Genomic DNA, 17,987 nt, shown 5'->3' on the forward strand with positions numbered 1-17,987 from the left:
GTATGAGGTGCATTTTACAAAAGCCACAGGAATCACACCTTTTTTAAAAACACCTTTATTGAGGTATAATTCACTACCAGTTCTGCTCTGTACCTCTTCTCCTCTCACGCGACCACCCTTGTCGCCATGCTCTGACCAGAAGTGCGGGGGTTTTCCAAGTCAATCTCTGAGATACCAATTGGGTGTCCTATAGTTTGATTCAACTCTGACACCATGTACCTAAGGGTAGTGTCAGATGTCACAGGTGAAGGGCTCAGTCCCACAACCCAGCTTCCTCAGATGCTAATCACCAGCCCAAATTATCACCTGTGACTCTGATACCTAGGAGGTTTTCAGGACCCCCTCCTCTTTGATTAATTTGCTAGAATGGCTCACAGAACTCAGTAAAACAATTTACTTACTGGTTGTTAAAAGACAAAATTCAACTAAGTGAAGATCTAATTGGCTTTTTCTAATGATTCGCGTCAGGCAGCCTTCCATCTAGCAGATAGAAAAGAGCTCCAAGGAGTTCTACAAAAATGGAAAACATTTATGGGCAGAAGGAAGCAGAGCAAGGAAGTTTCTGCCAAGAGTGGATTATTTCAGGCAAGGTCACCTTCCTTTGAGGGAAAGCAGGAGTCAGTCAGGCAGATTAGCTCACTAGTGCTGACCAAGTATTCGACATTGCTGGTTAAAGCTCACATTCTTGGGAGAGGCGATAAAGAACTGCAATTAGGTTAGGCATTAAGGCTTGGTTTGCTGACATGAAGCTTAGCCCAAGTGACTCCTTTTGTTGTTTCTTTTTTAAAACATTGTTTACCAGTTTATTATAAAACAATATTAAAAAAAATACAGATGTCCAGTTGGGAGAGATATGCAAGGTAAGCTGTGTGGGAAGGGACACAGAGCTTCCATGACTCGCCTCCTCCCAGGCACTCCATTCTCTCAGTACTTTCCATGTATTTAACGGAAGTAATCTGAACCTCACAGTTGTCAGATTTTTATGGAGTCTCCATCATGTAGGCCTGATTGATCATTGACTCCATTTCTAGTCCCTCTCCCCTCTCTGGAGATTGGAAATAAGGCTGAATATATTCCAAGCTTCTAAACATGGGTTGGCCTTTCTGGTGGCCATCCCCCACCCAGGAGCCTACCAAGAGTCACCTTATTAGAACACAAGACACTCCTATCACCGAGGAAATTCCAAGGGGTTTAGGAGCTCTGTGTCAAAAACTGGGGTCAAAGACCAAATATTAGAACAAAAGATGTTCTTAGTGCTCTTACTACGTAGGAAGCTACAAGGATTTTAGGGGCTCTGTGCCAGAAGCTGGGGGCACAGATCATTATATATATTTTTTATTATCTCATCACATGTAAGCCAGCATTATCAAGCTTTTTACAAAGGTTTTTTCACAGAATATTTATAAGAATTTGGAAATCTATTGGAGCATCTTGGAGAAGTTTTTTATCTACTATAAAACAATTTCCTGATTTCCATAATTTCTTACATACTTGACTTGTGCTATGGTTATGTCCTTCAGTTTCCTCATTTATAAAATTGGTGAAATATTTGTATCTATATCTACATCACATGGTTATCATAAATATATATTTTTTATGATAGTCACACACAGAGAGAGAGAAAGGCAGAGACATAGGCAGAGGGAGAAGCAAGCCCCATGCACCGGGAGCCCGACGTGGGATTTGATCCCGGGTCTCCAGGATCACGCCCTGGGCCAAAGGCAGGCGCCAAACCGCTGCGCCACCCAGGGATCCCGGTTATCATAAATATTAAATAAATATGACAGTAACATTAGGGGTGCCTGGGTGGCTCAATCATTTAAGCATCTGCCTTTGGCTCAGGTCATGATCCTAGGGTTCTGGGATTGAAACCCACATTGACTCCCTGCTCTGTAGGGAGCCTGCTTCTCTCTCTCCCTCTGCCTGCACTTCCCTCTGCTGTGCTCTCTTTCCCTCTGTCAAATAAATAAATAAAATCTAAAAAAAAAATTTTTTTTTAAATAGTAACGTTAAGTGTAGATCAAACAGTGCTTGATACAAGTATATGTATAAATGTATATGTATAAATATATATGTATATTTATTATATTCATATATACATACAGTAAATATGTATATGTATTTACAAATAGTAAATATGTATGTATATTATAAAAATGTATGTAATGTGTGTAAATATACATATAGTAAATATATGTATAAAAATACATAAAGTAAATAGTATGTAGGCATTTATTAAACAAATTTTAAATATTACTACCGTTATTAATAAAAACAATAGTATTATTATAATTTTATTAAAATACTGCTATTACTATTTAATTGTTAACTCTCTCTAAGAATTCCTTTGCTGTATCATACTGAAGGAAGTGAACCCAGAATGGCATTAATCATGTAATAATTTATCTTATAATCTGCTTCCAAAGTTTGCACTGGTTTTGTAAGTCATGAAATAAAAATAAACCTAAATTTTATTTTGTGTTAAAAGCCCAGAACAATTAAATGAGTGGAATACAAGAAATCTAACAGAAGGGCTAGGTTTTGGCTTCCAACCCTTTCTGCTGCCTCACCATAAACTAGAAAAAAATGGGCTTTTCTTCAAGTCGTTTGTCATGAGTCAAAAATGTCTAAGAAAGGAATTCCTTTCATATAAAAGTATGGTAAATTCTAAAGATTGCTCTACATCTATTGAATTCTTGAAAATTACTTTGTTTGCAGATTTCATTTTCTAGCAGGAGAGCCCAGAGGAGAGGTCCTTGATAACTCTTTCACTGGAGGAATATGTAAAACTGTCAAAAGCAGTAAAGCAAGTAATCCATACCGAGTTCCGGCCAACTTGGAGAATGTCAACTTTGAGGTATGACAACCTATCATGGCGGCACTCCAACGCTGACAGTGATTATAAGCTAAATTTCCAATGAAAAGTTATTGATGAATGAAACGAGAAAATACAAAGGTAATGAACATTTTAAATCACCCATTCTAGGTTGGTGTTTGATCCTTCCACAACCCAGTGAGGTCAGTGTTGTCATCATCACTTTTACCGATGAAAAAACTAATGTAACCAATTTGTCCATAGTCAAGCAGCACGTAAGTCATGGATTAGATATTCAAGCTCTGGTTTCCCAAACTCCAGAGTCCGTGCTTTCTCCAGTGAACATTTAGCTGTACCTTCTCCCGCACAAAATGGTTTGCTTGATTCCAAATTTTCTCCTACCATAGCTAATTCTCTCAGAGAACCACAATACTTAGACATAAAAGAGTGCCTGGCTTCTTAAAAAAATCAAGATGAAGCTAAATGTCACAGGGGTAGTTCTTCTTACCTTTCTTCCTATTTTATTAGTTGATTTGGTTTTCTCTTTGTTTTCCTCAGTGAAATGAGCAATACTCCCAGATCTAGCCTACTGCCTTATGCATGATAAGTACTCCAAAATTGTTGAACTAAAAGTAAACAATCTATTTCTTTTAAAGTATGATAAGAGAAACAGGAAAGCCAAGATTTTAATGGTAATACCCATGCATAACATTTTGACATGCTAGAGTGAATTTCAGGGGGTCCAGTGATTTCTGAGACTGCTCTCTGGATTCAACAAAAGTCATTCAATCCTTCCTTTAGAAAACCTTTTATAGATAGATAGATAGATAGATAGATAGATAGATAGATAGATAGATAGATATAGATATATAGATATAGATATAGATATAAATACACATAGTTTTCTAATTTGATCAGCTCAATTTAAAGCCATTTAATATGTATTCATGGACAAAGGGAATGCCTTTGGGGCCCAATTGCCTAATTCAAACACCTTCTGGGAGGCTGACCCTGAGGAGTCTGATCTCTGCCTGAAGATAGAAGTGACAAGGGTAACAAGTGACTTCTGACCATGTAAAGAAACTGCCCACCATCTCCCCACAGATCCAGAAGATGCTAATCCCAGAGGGTCCACCACTACCAAGGAAGGTGGAAAAGGTGTCACTGGTATGCTAAATAGGAACTCGGATGAGACATTGTTCCAAAAAGATAGTAATTCTGTCAATAATACCATTACTCTTGAGATGTATCGTATTGAATAACCTTTGGAGACAGAGCTAACATGCAAACATTTACATATAATACTGTTATGTTGGAGGATGTCTTCTAGCACTTAAACAATCCATATGCTTACTTTTAAAATACAGTAATCCTCCCCTGCAAATACTGCCTATATTCTCAGCAAGCATCTATTTCATGCAGTTTTACAAGTCACATGTTAAATTAGGCTCATGAGAATGAGGGCAAATTTGTTATCTAAACATTTTATACTTAGAGTTTTGAAAGTATTTTGCATGTATTGTTTTACTCAATTCCCATAATATCCTTCCCAGAAAAATAGAAGATTGTTTATATCTGTTGTACCAGTAGAAGATCCAAGTTAGACAAATTTCTCAGAGTTATGCAACAAGTAAATGGCACATCAGAATTAGAACTCCTGGCTCCTACTGCCCTGCTGCCTGAGCTAGATGAGACCTTGACAGTAATAGCAAGAAAGATATTAACAACCATGCAATACATGCCGGGTTTGAGTACCTTTCATAAACGGTCGTTTAAAAGGTATCATCTGTGAGGTTCACCAATGTTGTGCTAGAGCAAGCTCTTCCAGATTACAAGAGCCAATTGCTGAATTTTTAGGAACTTTGCAAGCTAGTTTATAAACATAGACATCACTAAATATTAAATATGTAGCCTTACAATTAAAATATTAAAAACATAGGTGATAATTACTCAAAATTTATCAACTCTTCATTATTTTGCTACATTTTCCCATCGAGGCTCTTGAGGTTATTTACATCTATTGTATATGTGTTATGAAAATTCTGTATAATAATTTGCTACCATACATCTCTTTCCAAGTTTGAATTAGGAGGTACCACAGAGGTAGCTTGAATCAGCTATGGTAGGGATATATGCACTATAACCAATGGCAAGTGCTATAGTAAATCACAGGTTTTCACCTTCCCAGAGCACGGGTTTTTAAACATTTACCAGCAGACCACTGGACCCACTCACATAACTTGGTAACCCAAGTCTGGATGGCTAGTTACATCAGGAAATACAGTCTAAAAATCCTCATTCAGAATAAAAAAGAGTCCTTTCATTAACAATGTAGATCTAAAATTTGTCAAACCTTAAGAAACTACCTGAGTTGATCTCTAACTATATGTCATTGAGTTTTAGGAAACAGACAACTCCTGAGGAAGGTCAATAACCAGATCCAAGGTCACAAGAGTTTGGTTGATTTTTCAGTGATCTCTGTATTACTTTGCTCAGGCTGTGAGCAGGCAACTGTGCAAATCTAAGCTGTGCTTTACTGAAAACAACAGAGAAGAAATTCAGCAGGCATCTGACTTCCTTTCTCTTATAGTATTGGCGTTCATTAAGATAAATGAACTAATGGGGTGGCTGGTATGCAAAGATGAGAGAGGCTCCTAAAAGGAAGGGAAGAGAAGGCATTGGATGGGAAGTCAGATTAGAAGACCATAGGAAGAATTCTGCTCCCGGGGGACCCCCAGCCCCTAACTGCTGAGCTCAGTCACCATATGATCCCTGCACCAGGCCCCAGAGTTGTACCACTTACTCAAGAATATTCCTCCTTTTTTCTAGGTGGCACTGCTTTGCTACTGGCTGTGTGCTAAGCATTTGCTGTCAGCAGCAAACTGCAGAATACAGTTACTGCTAGACTTTGATACTTAGCAATGCATTGGCCTACCTAGATGTGGCCTCTTACTGCGCCCCAAAGCCTGAGAACCTTCATATCTCTGCAATCCCTCAAAAATTCCCCAAATCCCGTATGAAATCACAACCTTAGGTCCTACCTCTAAGGCTCACAGCACAGGAAACCAGGTGCCACCTCATCCTTTCCATTCCCCTAGTTCCTCTTACTTCTCCTCTGCTCCTTTCTGCAAACCCACCTCCTTTCTTCAAACACAAAGTAAAAGTGTTGACACACATTGAATCCTAGGTCATCAGCCCACCGGATCTATAGATGGTGAGGATGGATGGGCTCTGCGATGTATGTAATATATGTAAATGAAGATTAAAACCTCCCCACCCCCACCCCCACCCCCCCAGTTTGGTTAACATCTTCCTGGGAAAATCTATGCTTTCAAAAGTTGCCTTGTCATTCTATATTCCCTTTCATGGAACAGCATTCCCATCATCTCTCCAGCCTCCCCGCTCCACCCCAATATCTACTCCCTCAAAGACTTCTGTGAACTTTCCTCCCAAATATCTTGCAAATGCCCCAGTTTCTCTCTACCCAGCCACAGCTCCCCTAGCCTTGGCCATCATCCTGTCTCACTGGGCTCATTTCAACAGTTCTTGCAATGGCTCTCCTTGCCTCCACTTTAGTTAACTATACTTTACTGTGATCTTTACAAAACACAAAAGTGATGGTAACACTTCCACTTTTTCATTCATTCAATTAACATTTTTAAAGAATCTACTATATGCAAAATCTTCCTTTAGAAGTTAATCCAAATACTTTCTCAGGGCCCCCCAAAAGCCCTGGCTCCAGTTTCCCAGTTCAGTCTAATTTTTCATCCCTGGTCCCCATAAACCTGTTCTTCCACCAACTTAATTACATGGCAGATTTTCTCTTAGCTTCTGCCCAGGATACCTTCTGATGAGGGAGCAGAAGGCTAGCTGAGGACAAAGCACAAGCTGACACCCTACAATCCACACTCCCCCCAGGTGGGATCTGTGTGATATTCCTCAGGCACTCCTCACTGCCCTAAGGCTAAGGAAAGGAAAAACAAATGGTTAACTTAAGGAGACCACAATTCTGCAAGACAAGAGCCTCCCTCAGTTTACAGATGTCTTAGTGATTTACACGAACAGAGCATTTTTATCAATAACTGTAGCTTCCAGAAGGAGATGTAGATAAAATTAAATGTCCTTCTAACCTGCAGCCCATTGACAGATACTTGAAGCTGACAGAAAGTACGTTCCTCCACATAGCTCCCAATTGTCTTAATGTTAATGCCTTGCTAGAAGGAAAAACAATCTTAACTTGACAATGGCAAGGCCTCCAGTATCCACTGAGTCTTTAACATACGAAAATGCTTTTGAAACCTCCCTTTTCCTTATCTTCTCCCAATTCCCAAGTATATAATCAGCCACCCCTCATAACCCCAGGGGTAGCAGCTCTTCCTACCCAAGGGTCCTGTCCCCGTGCTTTAATAAATCCACCACTTGCATCAAAGATGTCTCAAGAATTCTTTCTTGAGGGCAGCCCCAGTGGCTCAGTGGTTTAGCGCAGCCTTCAGCCTGGGGCAGGATCCAGGAGATCCAGGAGATCCAGGAGATCCAGGATAGAGTCCCACGTTGGGTTCCCTGCATGGAGCCTGTTTCTCCCTCTGCCTGTGTCTCTGCCTCTCTCTCTATGTCTCTCATGAATAAATAAATAAAAATCTTAGAAAAAAAATAATTTTTTCTTAGGCTCTGGACCTCACCCCACCAAATCTCACCTACATTCCAAAACTACCAAGCTAGTATCTTTTCCTTTAAGCTGACACATCTTTTCTTGTGTAAAAGCTAATTCATAAAACAAAATATTTATAGTCTGAGCTTTTTAGAGAAATGGTAAAGAAATGGCAGCAGCTATATTTCAATAGGATTGTATTGCTTCATTGCTAACTGAAGAGCTTCATTTTGGGGCCCTTTAAATGCTAACTAGCATGCACTGTATTATCTGAAAGAAGCACTGAACTTTTGACTGCATCTTACTGTTGAGCAAGACTCTTGCAGCTGGGTTATTTTGTCTTTTCTTCACTAATTGTACAAGCTATTTGATTGTGACATGTGGTTTGCCTCAGAGTGCATTTTAATACTGAATATTTTAAAACAAGAAATTTTTCCATTGCAAACCCAAGCATCTTCCAACATAAAGTACTCTTAAATCAATTTACTTTGCAACTTCTTCTTCTTTTTTTTTTTTAATCATCTATTGTCTCTTTTTACCAGCATAAGCATAATAGAAATTTAACTTGTACTTGGAAAATTCCTGCTCCACTCCTAGTTCAAGTCAAGTCCCACGGGCTGTGTTTTTCTCCACTTTCCAGACCTAGGCAGTGAAGGCTGATAACCACCCACCAGGCCAAGCCAATTGATTCTTTATCTTCTGTCCCACAGACATAACCAGTAGCGTGCTGATGCGCAACATCTAGGAGGAGGCTAAGTGGGTGGGAATGGAACCAGAGTGAGGAAGGACAGCATTTGTCCTTCCCTTTTCTAGGCCTCAGTTTTGGGGAAGATACCTTCGATTAGATTTCGAAGAGCATCAAATTCCCAAGCCGACTAAAACTAGCCCTTGTTGCTTATTACCCTGTTAAGTCTCAGTTTAGTAGTTTCCTTGGTGAAGGTTTACCTGGTGTGGCCTCTCTGGGTTTTATGGTTATTAATGCCAATCCCATTAGCAGCACAGCACTTCCCACATTGTATTGTCTGTGATTGTTTATTTCCCTAACTAAGCTATTAACTCCCTGAGGGCAGGGAACTAACTTTTCCTTTATTTCTAGCAAAATGGGTCTTCAACAAATATTTATTGAATGCATAAAGGAATGAAGGATCATTGCATTAGTTCTTAACAAGTAGCTCTAATATTTCCTAAATTATGTCTTATTTTATACTGATTTTTCTCCAGGTACAAACTAAAGAAGATGATTTGGAAACAGATTTCTACAAGGACTTAATTTCTCTTACAAAGAATGAAAATCAACAAGGTTTATTTGGGGGCGAAGAGCAGAGCAGTCTTTATATACCAATTTTTTATTCCTCAAAGAAAACTCAAAGCACCACCCATAACTCTGCCTTCAAACAAGCCATTCAAGCCTCCCATAAAAAGGTAATCAAAATGGTTCCAAATCATTTTATTCTTTTTGAAAAATTAACTCCAATTCCAGCAATCATGTAATTAGAACGGGAGAGTTTATTACATCAAACCAGTAAGATTTCTAATGCAAATTTAAATAGATTTACTTTGGGGATCCCTGGGTGGCGCAGCGGTTTAGCGCCTGCCTTTGGCCCACGGCGTGATCCTGGAGACTCGGGATCGAATCCCACATCGGGCTCCCGGTGCATGGAGCCTGCTTCTCCCTCTGCCTGTGTCTCTGCCTCTCTCGCTCTCTCTGTGTGACTATCATAAATAAATAAAAATTAAAGAAATAAAATAAAAATAAATAAATAGATTTACTTTGTTATACCTGATTTCAAAAGTTATAGAGGTAATACAAATAATGATGCATCTATTTGGCTGTATTTATGGTTGCGGTCTCTCTAAAGTTGTACTTAATGTTTCAGATGTATTTTTTATAAACCACATGTAACAGAACTTTGCTTTTTTTTTCCTTAAGATTTTATTTATTTATTCATGAGAGACAGAGAGAGAGAGAGGCAGAGAGACAGATTGAGTGGTAGACTCCATGTGGGGAGCTCGATGTGGAACTCCATCAGGGACTCCAGGATCGCGCCCTGGGCCAAAGGCAGGCGCTAAACCATGGAGCCACCCAGGCGTCCCAGAACTTTGCTTTTTTAACATAATCTGACAGGCCTTTGCTAGGGAAATCCTGCTCTCTTCGATTTAATATACTGAAATAATTGATCATATTTCTTCCGTTTCAAATTTTTCTTACTCATTTTATTTTGTTGCTGTTTCCTATTTTAATTTGCTGTCTTTGTCACATTTCTGTTTATTGCTTTCTGTCCTTTTGGTCATTTTCAAAGTTCTACTAAACTTTTAAATTCTGCTTGTGATTATCTTTCTTTAATTAACACGCATAATTAAACCTATGTTTTCCTTTTATTGCATGAAGTAATATCTATAACCCCCCAAAAGATGTTTAAGTTCCCTACACCCCATCCCCACTATCTCCTTGAGAATGTATCTAGCTTTCTGTTCCCCCACCACTATCATTACAGGCCTCCAAAACGTCAGTTTGGATAGTTCAAAACCTTTGTGTTCTAAGGTATTCCTTGGGATTTTTTTGTGTTCATTTTTATATTACATATGTTAATTTTATTTTATTCTGATTCTTCTCTATTTGGGGATTCCTCACATAACACAAGTTCTAAGTTCATAGTATTTTATGTTATATTTTATATATATATATTGTGTGTGTGTCTATAAATTTACTCCCTAAATCTTTATATATCTAAAATGCATACATTTCCCCTGAGCAATAAAGGAATATCTGGGCCAAATATAGGAATATTGGACCATAGTCTTCTGTTCTTGATGGTTTGTGGATGTTATTCCACTATCTTCTACTTTTCATTGTTGCATAGGAAAAATCACGTGCAAAGCTGATTTTTTCCCCTTTACTTCCTCTATCTGGAAATTTATAATTTTTATTGTTGTTAGAATTTAGGTTGTATCTAAGTAATAGATTTCTTCCATTAGTCTTACCAGGAACCAGTGAAACTCCTTCAATATGTAAAGATACATCTTCATCCATCAACCATTCTTCTTCTGTTCCTTTTTCTTTTATTGTTTGTATATTAAAACTCCTGGACGTATTTTTCAACTCTTAAATGATTTAGGAGATAGATTTCTATTAGACATTTTCAGACATTTACAAATGTCTTTTAAAATAGTATCTGTTCCTCACTACAACCACCACTGTATATTATTTGTTTTTTCCGAAGAGATATATGGGAAGACTGAGCCCTGAATCATGGAACCTGAAGGGGGAGGTGAGAAAAGTTACCAACACTGGAACAAAGGGGACCAGCAGCTGGAGGGCACCATTTTAAGGTTCCTCCTATGCGTGTATCATAGTGCCTTTCATATTTTAATTTAGTCATCCATTCATATGCTTACATAAATAAGATATTTTATAGCACTTTATAATTTTCCTAGGCATTTCATTTATCTTCAAAAGAACTCTAAGGGAATCAGAGTAGATCTTTTTAATATTTTACAGAGGAGTAAATTAGTCCATATATTTATTTTTAACTCAAGAAATATTTATCAGATATCTACCATGTGTCAAGTTTTCTTTTTATCATATGAAGTAATAGGTAGCCTAGTATCCCTCAGACTTACCAAATTATATTCTTTTTTCCTTTAAGTTTTTATTTTAATTCCAGTTAGTTAACATATAGTGTCATATTCGTCTCAAGTATACAATATAGTGATACAACAATCCATACATCACCTGGTGTTCATCATAAGTGTACTCCTTAATTCCCATCACCTATTTTACTCATGCCCCCTCAGCCCCCACTCAACCATAAGTTTTTTCTATATAATTAATAAGAGTCTGGTTTTTGATCTCTCTCTCTTTTTGTTCATTTGTCTTGTTTCTTAAATTTCACATATGAAATCATATGATATTTGTCTTTCTCTGACTGACTTATTTCACTTAGAGTTATACTCTTCTAGCATATTCCGCATCATTGCAAATAGCAAGATTTCATCCTTTTTTATGGTTGAGCAATACCAATTATTGTATTTTTTTTCTTCCAAGATTGTATTTAAATTCAAGTTAGTTAACATTTAGTATAGTATTGGTTTCAAGAGTAAAATATAATGAGTCATCACTGACATGTAATACCTAGTACTCATCACAACACATGCCCTCCTTAATGCCCATCACCCATTTAGCCCATCCCCCCATGCTTAAAACAAGTTAGAATCAGAATTACTAGGAAGTAAAAATATATCCCGTGGCCCTTCTCTTAACTTACTGATTCAGAATATCTGGGATTGGTCATGTGATTCTGGCTTTCTTTTTTTTAAGTCCCCCAGCTCACTCTAATATCATATCCAGGATTGGAAACAACTGCTTTAAAATATAGTTCATGATAAACAGGGAAACGGAGATGTTGAAAGGGACATAGATATATACATCAGTCTCAACATTAAGATTTGCTTCACAGAATTGGTTTATAAATGTTTCAGACATGCTAGAGAACACTTGTAAAACCCTTATCTGTGGATAAACGGTTGTTATTTGATCCTCTATAATCTGCCCCAAAGTGGAAACATTTTAGGCTATTCATATTATCTGTTGGAACTTATGAAATTGCTGATATACAACCATTTTTGACTTACAAAATTGTCAACTTCATCGAGGTCAACCCAACATCTTTGATTAGACTCCACAAAAATAAGGAATCTCAGGTTAAGTAGAAAATGCTACTATAACCTCTCTTAGTCTTCAAATAATGAAAACAAGTCACTACACACTTGAAAATCAATCCAAGCCCTTCAGTGGAGCTTAATGCTTTATTTATTTAATACATAATTTTCAGATCTGACTAAACATTTGTTGTGCAAATATTCTGTTTCAAAGACTAGTTGTCTTAGTAAGATTCAGTGCTTTTCTGAATTACTTTTTGAAGCTGAACCCACAAAAAGATGATGAAAATAAAGCAAGTTTTCTCAGAATATAAAAACAGATCATACATGGTTAATAACCTACTGCCATGTCATTTTTTAGTCTTATTTTCCCAGCATGAGTGCATGTACTTCATAAGTGTGTGTACTTGTGCTGAGTTGAGTTTCACTTGTATTTTTTACAATATAAATACAAAGTTTTGCTTGTATTTTTTACAATTTAGTTTGTAGAGCAACCTGGAAATTTTGGGCTATGCATTTCAATGCCCGTGTCTGCATGGACAGTTCAGATACTCTGGAAGTGAGTGTACTTCTTACTAAAAACAGAATGTCCCCCCAAACTTCCAAAGCCATGGTTCTATGACAAAATTCAAGTATTAAACTTGAAAAAGAATTAATGAACACTGAAAATGTAAGCTCCTCAAAAGGATAAACTTTGTCTATCTTGTGCATTCCTGTGTCCATAGCATCTGAGGTAGCTGAGCGATAAATGTGTTAAAGGCAGGAAGAGGGCAGGGTTGGAAAAGGGTAGGGGAGAGAGAGGGAAGAGAGTGAATGGTGACTCTTTTTCAATCCTTGTGATTGTTTCTTTTCTTTTGTGTTAGCAGCCATTTTATCCCATAATTATAGCACACAGGAAAATAGCTATTTAATAATTTATAGCTGCGATAAATTTCTTTTGCTAAAATATGCTTCTCTCTCTGCTATTACTCAAACACTACAGTTTGCTAAAATTGAGAGGTAAAGTATATAAAAATTTTTAAAAAGTACAGTACATATGGATACACTCATAAAACTCAGTGAGTATATAGAAGGACAATTTAATGGAACAAGATTTGGGTACAATACCAACCACCAAATCATAAATTAACCAGACATAACAAGAAATGATTAAAAAAAAACCCTCAAACAAATATTTCTGTTTATGCTTAGAGGAGAAAGAATATAAATAATTTTGTTTAGTTTTAAACCTAAGTAATTCTGAATCATAGCATTTTAGAGTTGAAAGGGATGTGGTATGTGACCCAATGCACTCATCTGTGCACCTGGTCACATTTCACAGACTCCTGGGGACTCAGAAATGTAAACACCTTTTCCTAGTTAGGAACAGAGCTGTGACTTGAATCTCAGTTGCAAACTTCCAATTAAAACTTTATGCAGTCCTTTTCCAAGGTTTCCTGTTAGCAAGGATTTCTAAATAAACACTCAGTAGGGACACAACCATGATTGACAATCAAGAGTGAAAGATTTACTTTTCTGATAATTGATTAGTTTTTGGTAGATCTGTCTACCAAACCTATGCCTCAGCCACAGAGTTTACATTACTGAGATAATCTCATTTGTTCAGGACTTTGAGGAAATAAAATGAAAATTCTAATTTTGTGTGTGAGCACGTGCCATAGAGAGTTAAAGTTGTTAGTGTGCTATGGTTGGGATGAAGCTAGTGATAAATAGATAACATTTAAATGCTTGACACTTCAAGCTTTCATTACCTTTAATTATCTTGTTTTCTTTTTTTTTTTTCCCCCTCTTTTCTCCTCTCCATTTAGGATTCTAGTTTTACTAGGATCCATAAAGTGATAGAAGTTTTAAACTTCACAATGAAAACTAAAGATCTGCAGCTTTCTGACGTCTTTTTGAAAGCACTTAACCACCTGCCTCTAGAATACAACTTTGCCTTGTATAGCCGGATATTCGATGACTTTGGAACTCACTATTATACCTCTGGCTCCCTGGGTGGTGTGTATGACCTCCTCTACCAATATAGTGCTGAGGAACTCAGGAACTCAGGTAGGTTTTCTGCAGTCACCACCCCCTCCCCAACCCATTTTTCTGATTAGATTACATGCAATTCATTTTTCTCTTACTCTATCATTTTAATTCTTCTTTATTGACTTTTATTTATTTATTTATTTTTCTTCTTTATTGACTTTTAGACTCCACTTTATATCCAAAATGATAGGGAGAACAGCCAAAAGGTACATATTCAAGTAAACAAAAATAGAAAATTAGGACCAAAAAAGAAGAAAAAGTAAATATACTTAACCTCTTTGATTGGACATTAGATTTGTTTCTGTATTTCCTGACATCTAGAAACATCATAAGCTACACTGTAGTGGTAACCTAAAAGACAGATGCATGCTACTATCTCAAGAAAAATGAAATTTGTTCTGGAACTAAACTCTAAAAAATAATTTACCTATAGCAATTTTATAGGAGATAATACATTTTATAGAACAATAATTATAACAAATTTGCTAGTAGTCTTTTTCTTTTAATGATTTTTTAAGTAAAAGCCAAGGGCATAAGATAAAAGAACAGTTAAGGACTTGACTAGGGACTAAATATGGGTTAGATATGCACCAACTGGTGATAAAACTTGAAACCGGATGAGAAGCACTCTTTCAAGGAAAGTTTGCAACTTTATATTTTGGGATATAATTAAGGATTTTTTCTGCTTACATGTAAAATAACAATATAAACCTTGGTTTATAAATAAATCTTGGTTTCTTAACTATTAACTTAAATTGCCAATATTAGTTATTATTACAGCTTAAGCACCTTGGATAAATTTGCTTTCAGACTCCTTTTGTGAAATGACACAGGACCCTTGTAATGATTCTATCATGTGTCTCTTAAGGTCACGGTTAGGAAACTGTATGGTAACCAGAACTTAACTAAGCAATTGCCCCAGATAAATAAGAATTCTTGATCCTGTAATTTTATACAAAAGAAATCAGGGGGTGCCTGTGTGGTGCAGCCCATTGAGTGGCCAACTCTTGGTTTTGGCTCAGGTTATGATCTCAGGGTCCTGGGATCATGTCCCACGACCAGCTCTGCACTCAGCCTGGAGTCTGCTTCAGGATTCTCTCTCTCTCCTTCTGCCCCTCCCCCCACCTTCTCTCTCTCTCTTTCTCTCTCTCTCCTCTATCATATAAATAAATATATCTTTAAAAAAAAAAAAAGAAATCAGGAATTTGTTTAAAAAGACAATATCAAGCCAACCCTGGGGTCAACAGAGTATCAGGCCCTCTGTTCTTACATCTCATGATGGCAAATACTAATGGTTAATGTGGCTGCTCTGAGTTATTCCAGACTTTAAGTGACCAGATATCCCTCATGATCTGCTTTCCTAAGAGCAAAGACGGGATAAATGTCTTTGAGAAGGACCCTCAGGAAGAGGGCCCCCCCCCCCAAATTTTTATCTGAGAGAGTTACTGAAATCCAAAAGATTTATGCTGTGGTAGGCTTACCATATTGCCTAATTCTTATGTTCCATTTCAGTTATCCTTTCCACTGGAGCATTATTTGTATGATGAATTTGATATTGCTTGCCATGAGAATGCCACGTTAATACTGAGCAAAAATGGTTGGGGGAAATTTCTGGCCCTTGATTGGTTTTTGTCTCACCCCTAGGATGAAATTATTTTGGTCACTTACTGCTGTAGCCCAGAAAATAATTTCTCACTTGATCAACTATATTCATCATGCATTCAGAGCAAAGCCTCTAAAGGCTTAGAGATCAGGTCAGTTAAAGAACTATTTGAATCTTTAATTAACCTTCCAGCATTTTAATGGTTGAAGACCCATGACCAAAATGAAGTGATGAGCTATACTTTCCTACTAAAACATTCTCACCTTCCATCTCTTTCTCTATAGAGGTAGAAACAGATGTATATAATAAGGGAAAGAAAGAGAATGTGAGATATGATAGGAAACTAGAAATATATGACCATATACACTTACATCTTCATATACACACATAATATATATATAAAACATTTATATACACTGTATAATGTGTATATATATGTTCAATTAAATATATTTCTATATTTAATATATGTAATACATATTCTTATATTCAATAAGTATATATGTATTTATATCTGAGTCACAATAATAATATCGTGCACAGTTTTAATCATGGTTAAGATGAAGCACATCCAGACAGAAATATATTTCAATAAAATGGAATTCTCTGCTGGGTATGCTTACCTGTTTTTGCCTGCTCTCTAGATGAATATATATTCAGGCCTCCTCCTCTTTTTCCATTTCTTCTCCCTTTGTTTAGCCATAAAACTAGAGTATAGGCTTAGTTTTTATTTGCTTTATTCAATAGAATTGTATCCCTTGTCATTAATTTCAAAAACATAACCTGAATATTTCATGGTACCTTTTCTCCCCCAAGAAGAGGAAGACAAAATTAAATTGCTTTTTATTTGCATCCTTCATTTACTCCTCTATTGTTCCATGTCCCATAGTCAATTTAAAACCTTGAATAGAAGTTGACATTGCTTCAGTGTGCTAGGTGAAAAGAATTTCAGAAATATGGTAAAAACATTAAACAATTAAGATATCATAATATGCAAGATAGTAATTTTAAACTCTTTTTGTTGAGAACTCATTTCTTACTCTGAACTGGAAGAGAACAATTATAGCCCCCATCATTTATCTCTATGACATTTTTGACTAACACTGTTGACCTTTGCCCAGTCAGAGTAGCTCAGGATATTTCTGAAATACTTGTCTCTGTGCCACATCAGAGGGACATGCAGGTTTGAGAGGCCAAGTGTTGCATCACTCAGCATCTGGGTAGAGGTCAGGAAGCAAGCTACAGGACATGCAGGGGAAGAAAGGCTTATACAGAAAATCACTGATAAAGCCTTGATATTTTAATCACTGCATGACTGACACCATGGTTCTTATAAGGGATTCATCGTTCAAATCTTTAAACATTCTCTGTTAGCCCTCGGAAAATGAAATTAACCAAGTTGATAGTCAATTAATTATGTTATAGTTAATGAATTGGATGCATAAAATTTAATTTTTACTTATAAATAATAAAAACCTAATGAGAAAATTAAAAAAGGATGGTAACTATGCACTATAGATGCATTAAATTCCTAACATGACCAAAGCATTTGACCGACCTACTTATTAGAACATTACCAGAAGAAAATGACTCATATTTATTCAGCCTCACCAAAAAAGAAACTAGACCTTTTGGGGGGGGGGGGGGTTTAAAGATGCATAGTAAACATAAGGACTTCAAACTAAGACTTTTCACTACCAACTTATAATGCATCTCTTCAACTGTGTCAAACTATTGAAAATACTGTGAAGTAGGAAGACCCCAGCCCCTTCTACTTGGCCTCATTTCTCAGTGATCTGTGGGTTTAGAGTTCAGTTTCAGCATCACACCCAAACTGTGCCTCAAGCTCTAAAAACAGTCCTTTGCTGATTGTAATCTACAGCCCTAAATATCGGTATTTGATTAACTACTTTGCTTTGAGGTGCCTAGGAGCAGATAGTAACAACTCTATCTCTCCTGTGCATGTGTTTTGCAAGGCCATCTTTAACTAAACATCAAAAAAACAGAACTCTTATGTCAACCATACTTCAATTTACATAAGTTACATTAAAAACAAAACCAAATCTGGATTCTAACTTTGGTATCTCAGGTGGCAGGTCAGGAGGCTTAGGAAACTGTTAGGAAAAAGGAAACTGATTCTTTTCAAATTACCCCAGATGGGCAGCACCACCTCAGCCTACAAAGAGCCACACCTGTTTCCCTACACTGTGTCCCACTTAATCCCTGATGTC

At 36.9% G+C, this 17,987-nt stretch overlaps 1 protein-coding gene across 6 annotated transcripts in view; it reads left to right on the top strand.

Moving 5' to 3' along the window:
- Window positions 1–17,987, top strand: part of C6 (complement C6) — a 94,969-nt gene that overhangs the window by 45,387 nt on the left and 31,595 nt on the right. For all 6 annotated transcript variants that reach the window (XM_038535214.1, XM_038535216.1, XM_038535217.1 and 3 more), the window contains 3 exons: window positions 2,719–2,857; window positions 8,685–8,885; window positions 13,931–14,171. In XM_038535214.1, coding sequence (XP_038391142.1) covers window positions 2,719–2,857; window positions 8,685–8,885; window positions 13,931–14,171 — 581 coding nt within the window. The remainder of the gene's footprint in view (window positions 1–2,718; window positions 2,858–8,684; window positions 8,886–13,930; window positions 14,172–17,987) is intronic.

The sequence above is a fragment of the Canis lupus genome, chromosome 4 (assembly GCF_011100685.1).
Source record: "Canis lupus familiaris isolate Mischka breed German Shepherd chromosome 4, alternate assembly UU_Cfam_GSD_1.0, whole genome shotgun sequence".
NCBI classification, from domain to species: Eukaryota; Metazoa; Chordata; class Mammalia; order Carnivora; family Canidae; genus Canis; species Canis lupus.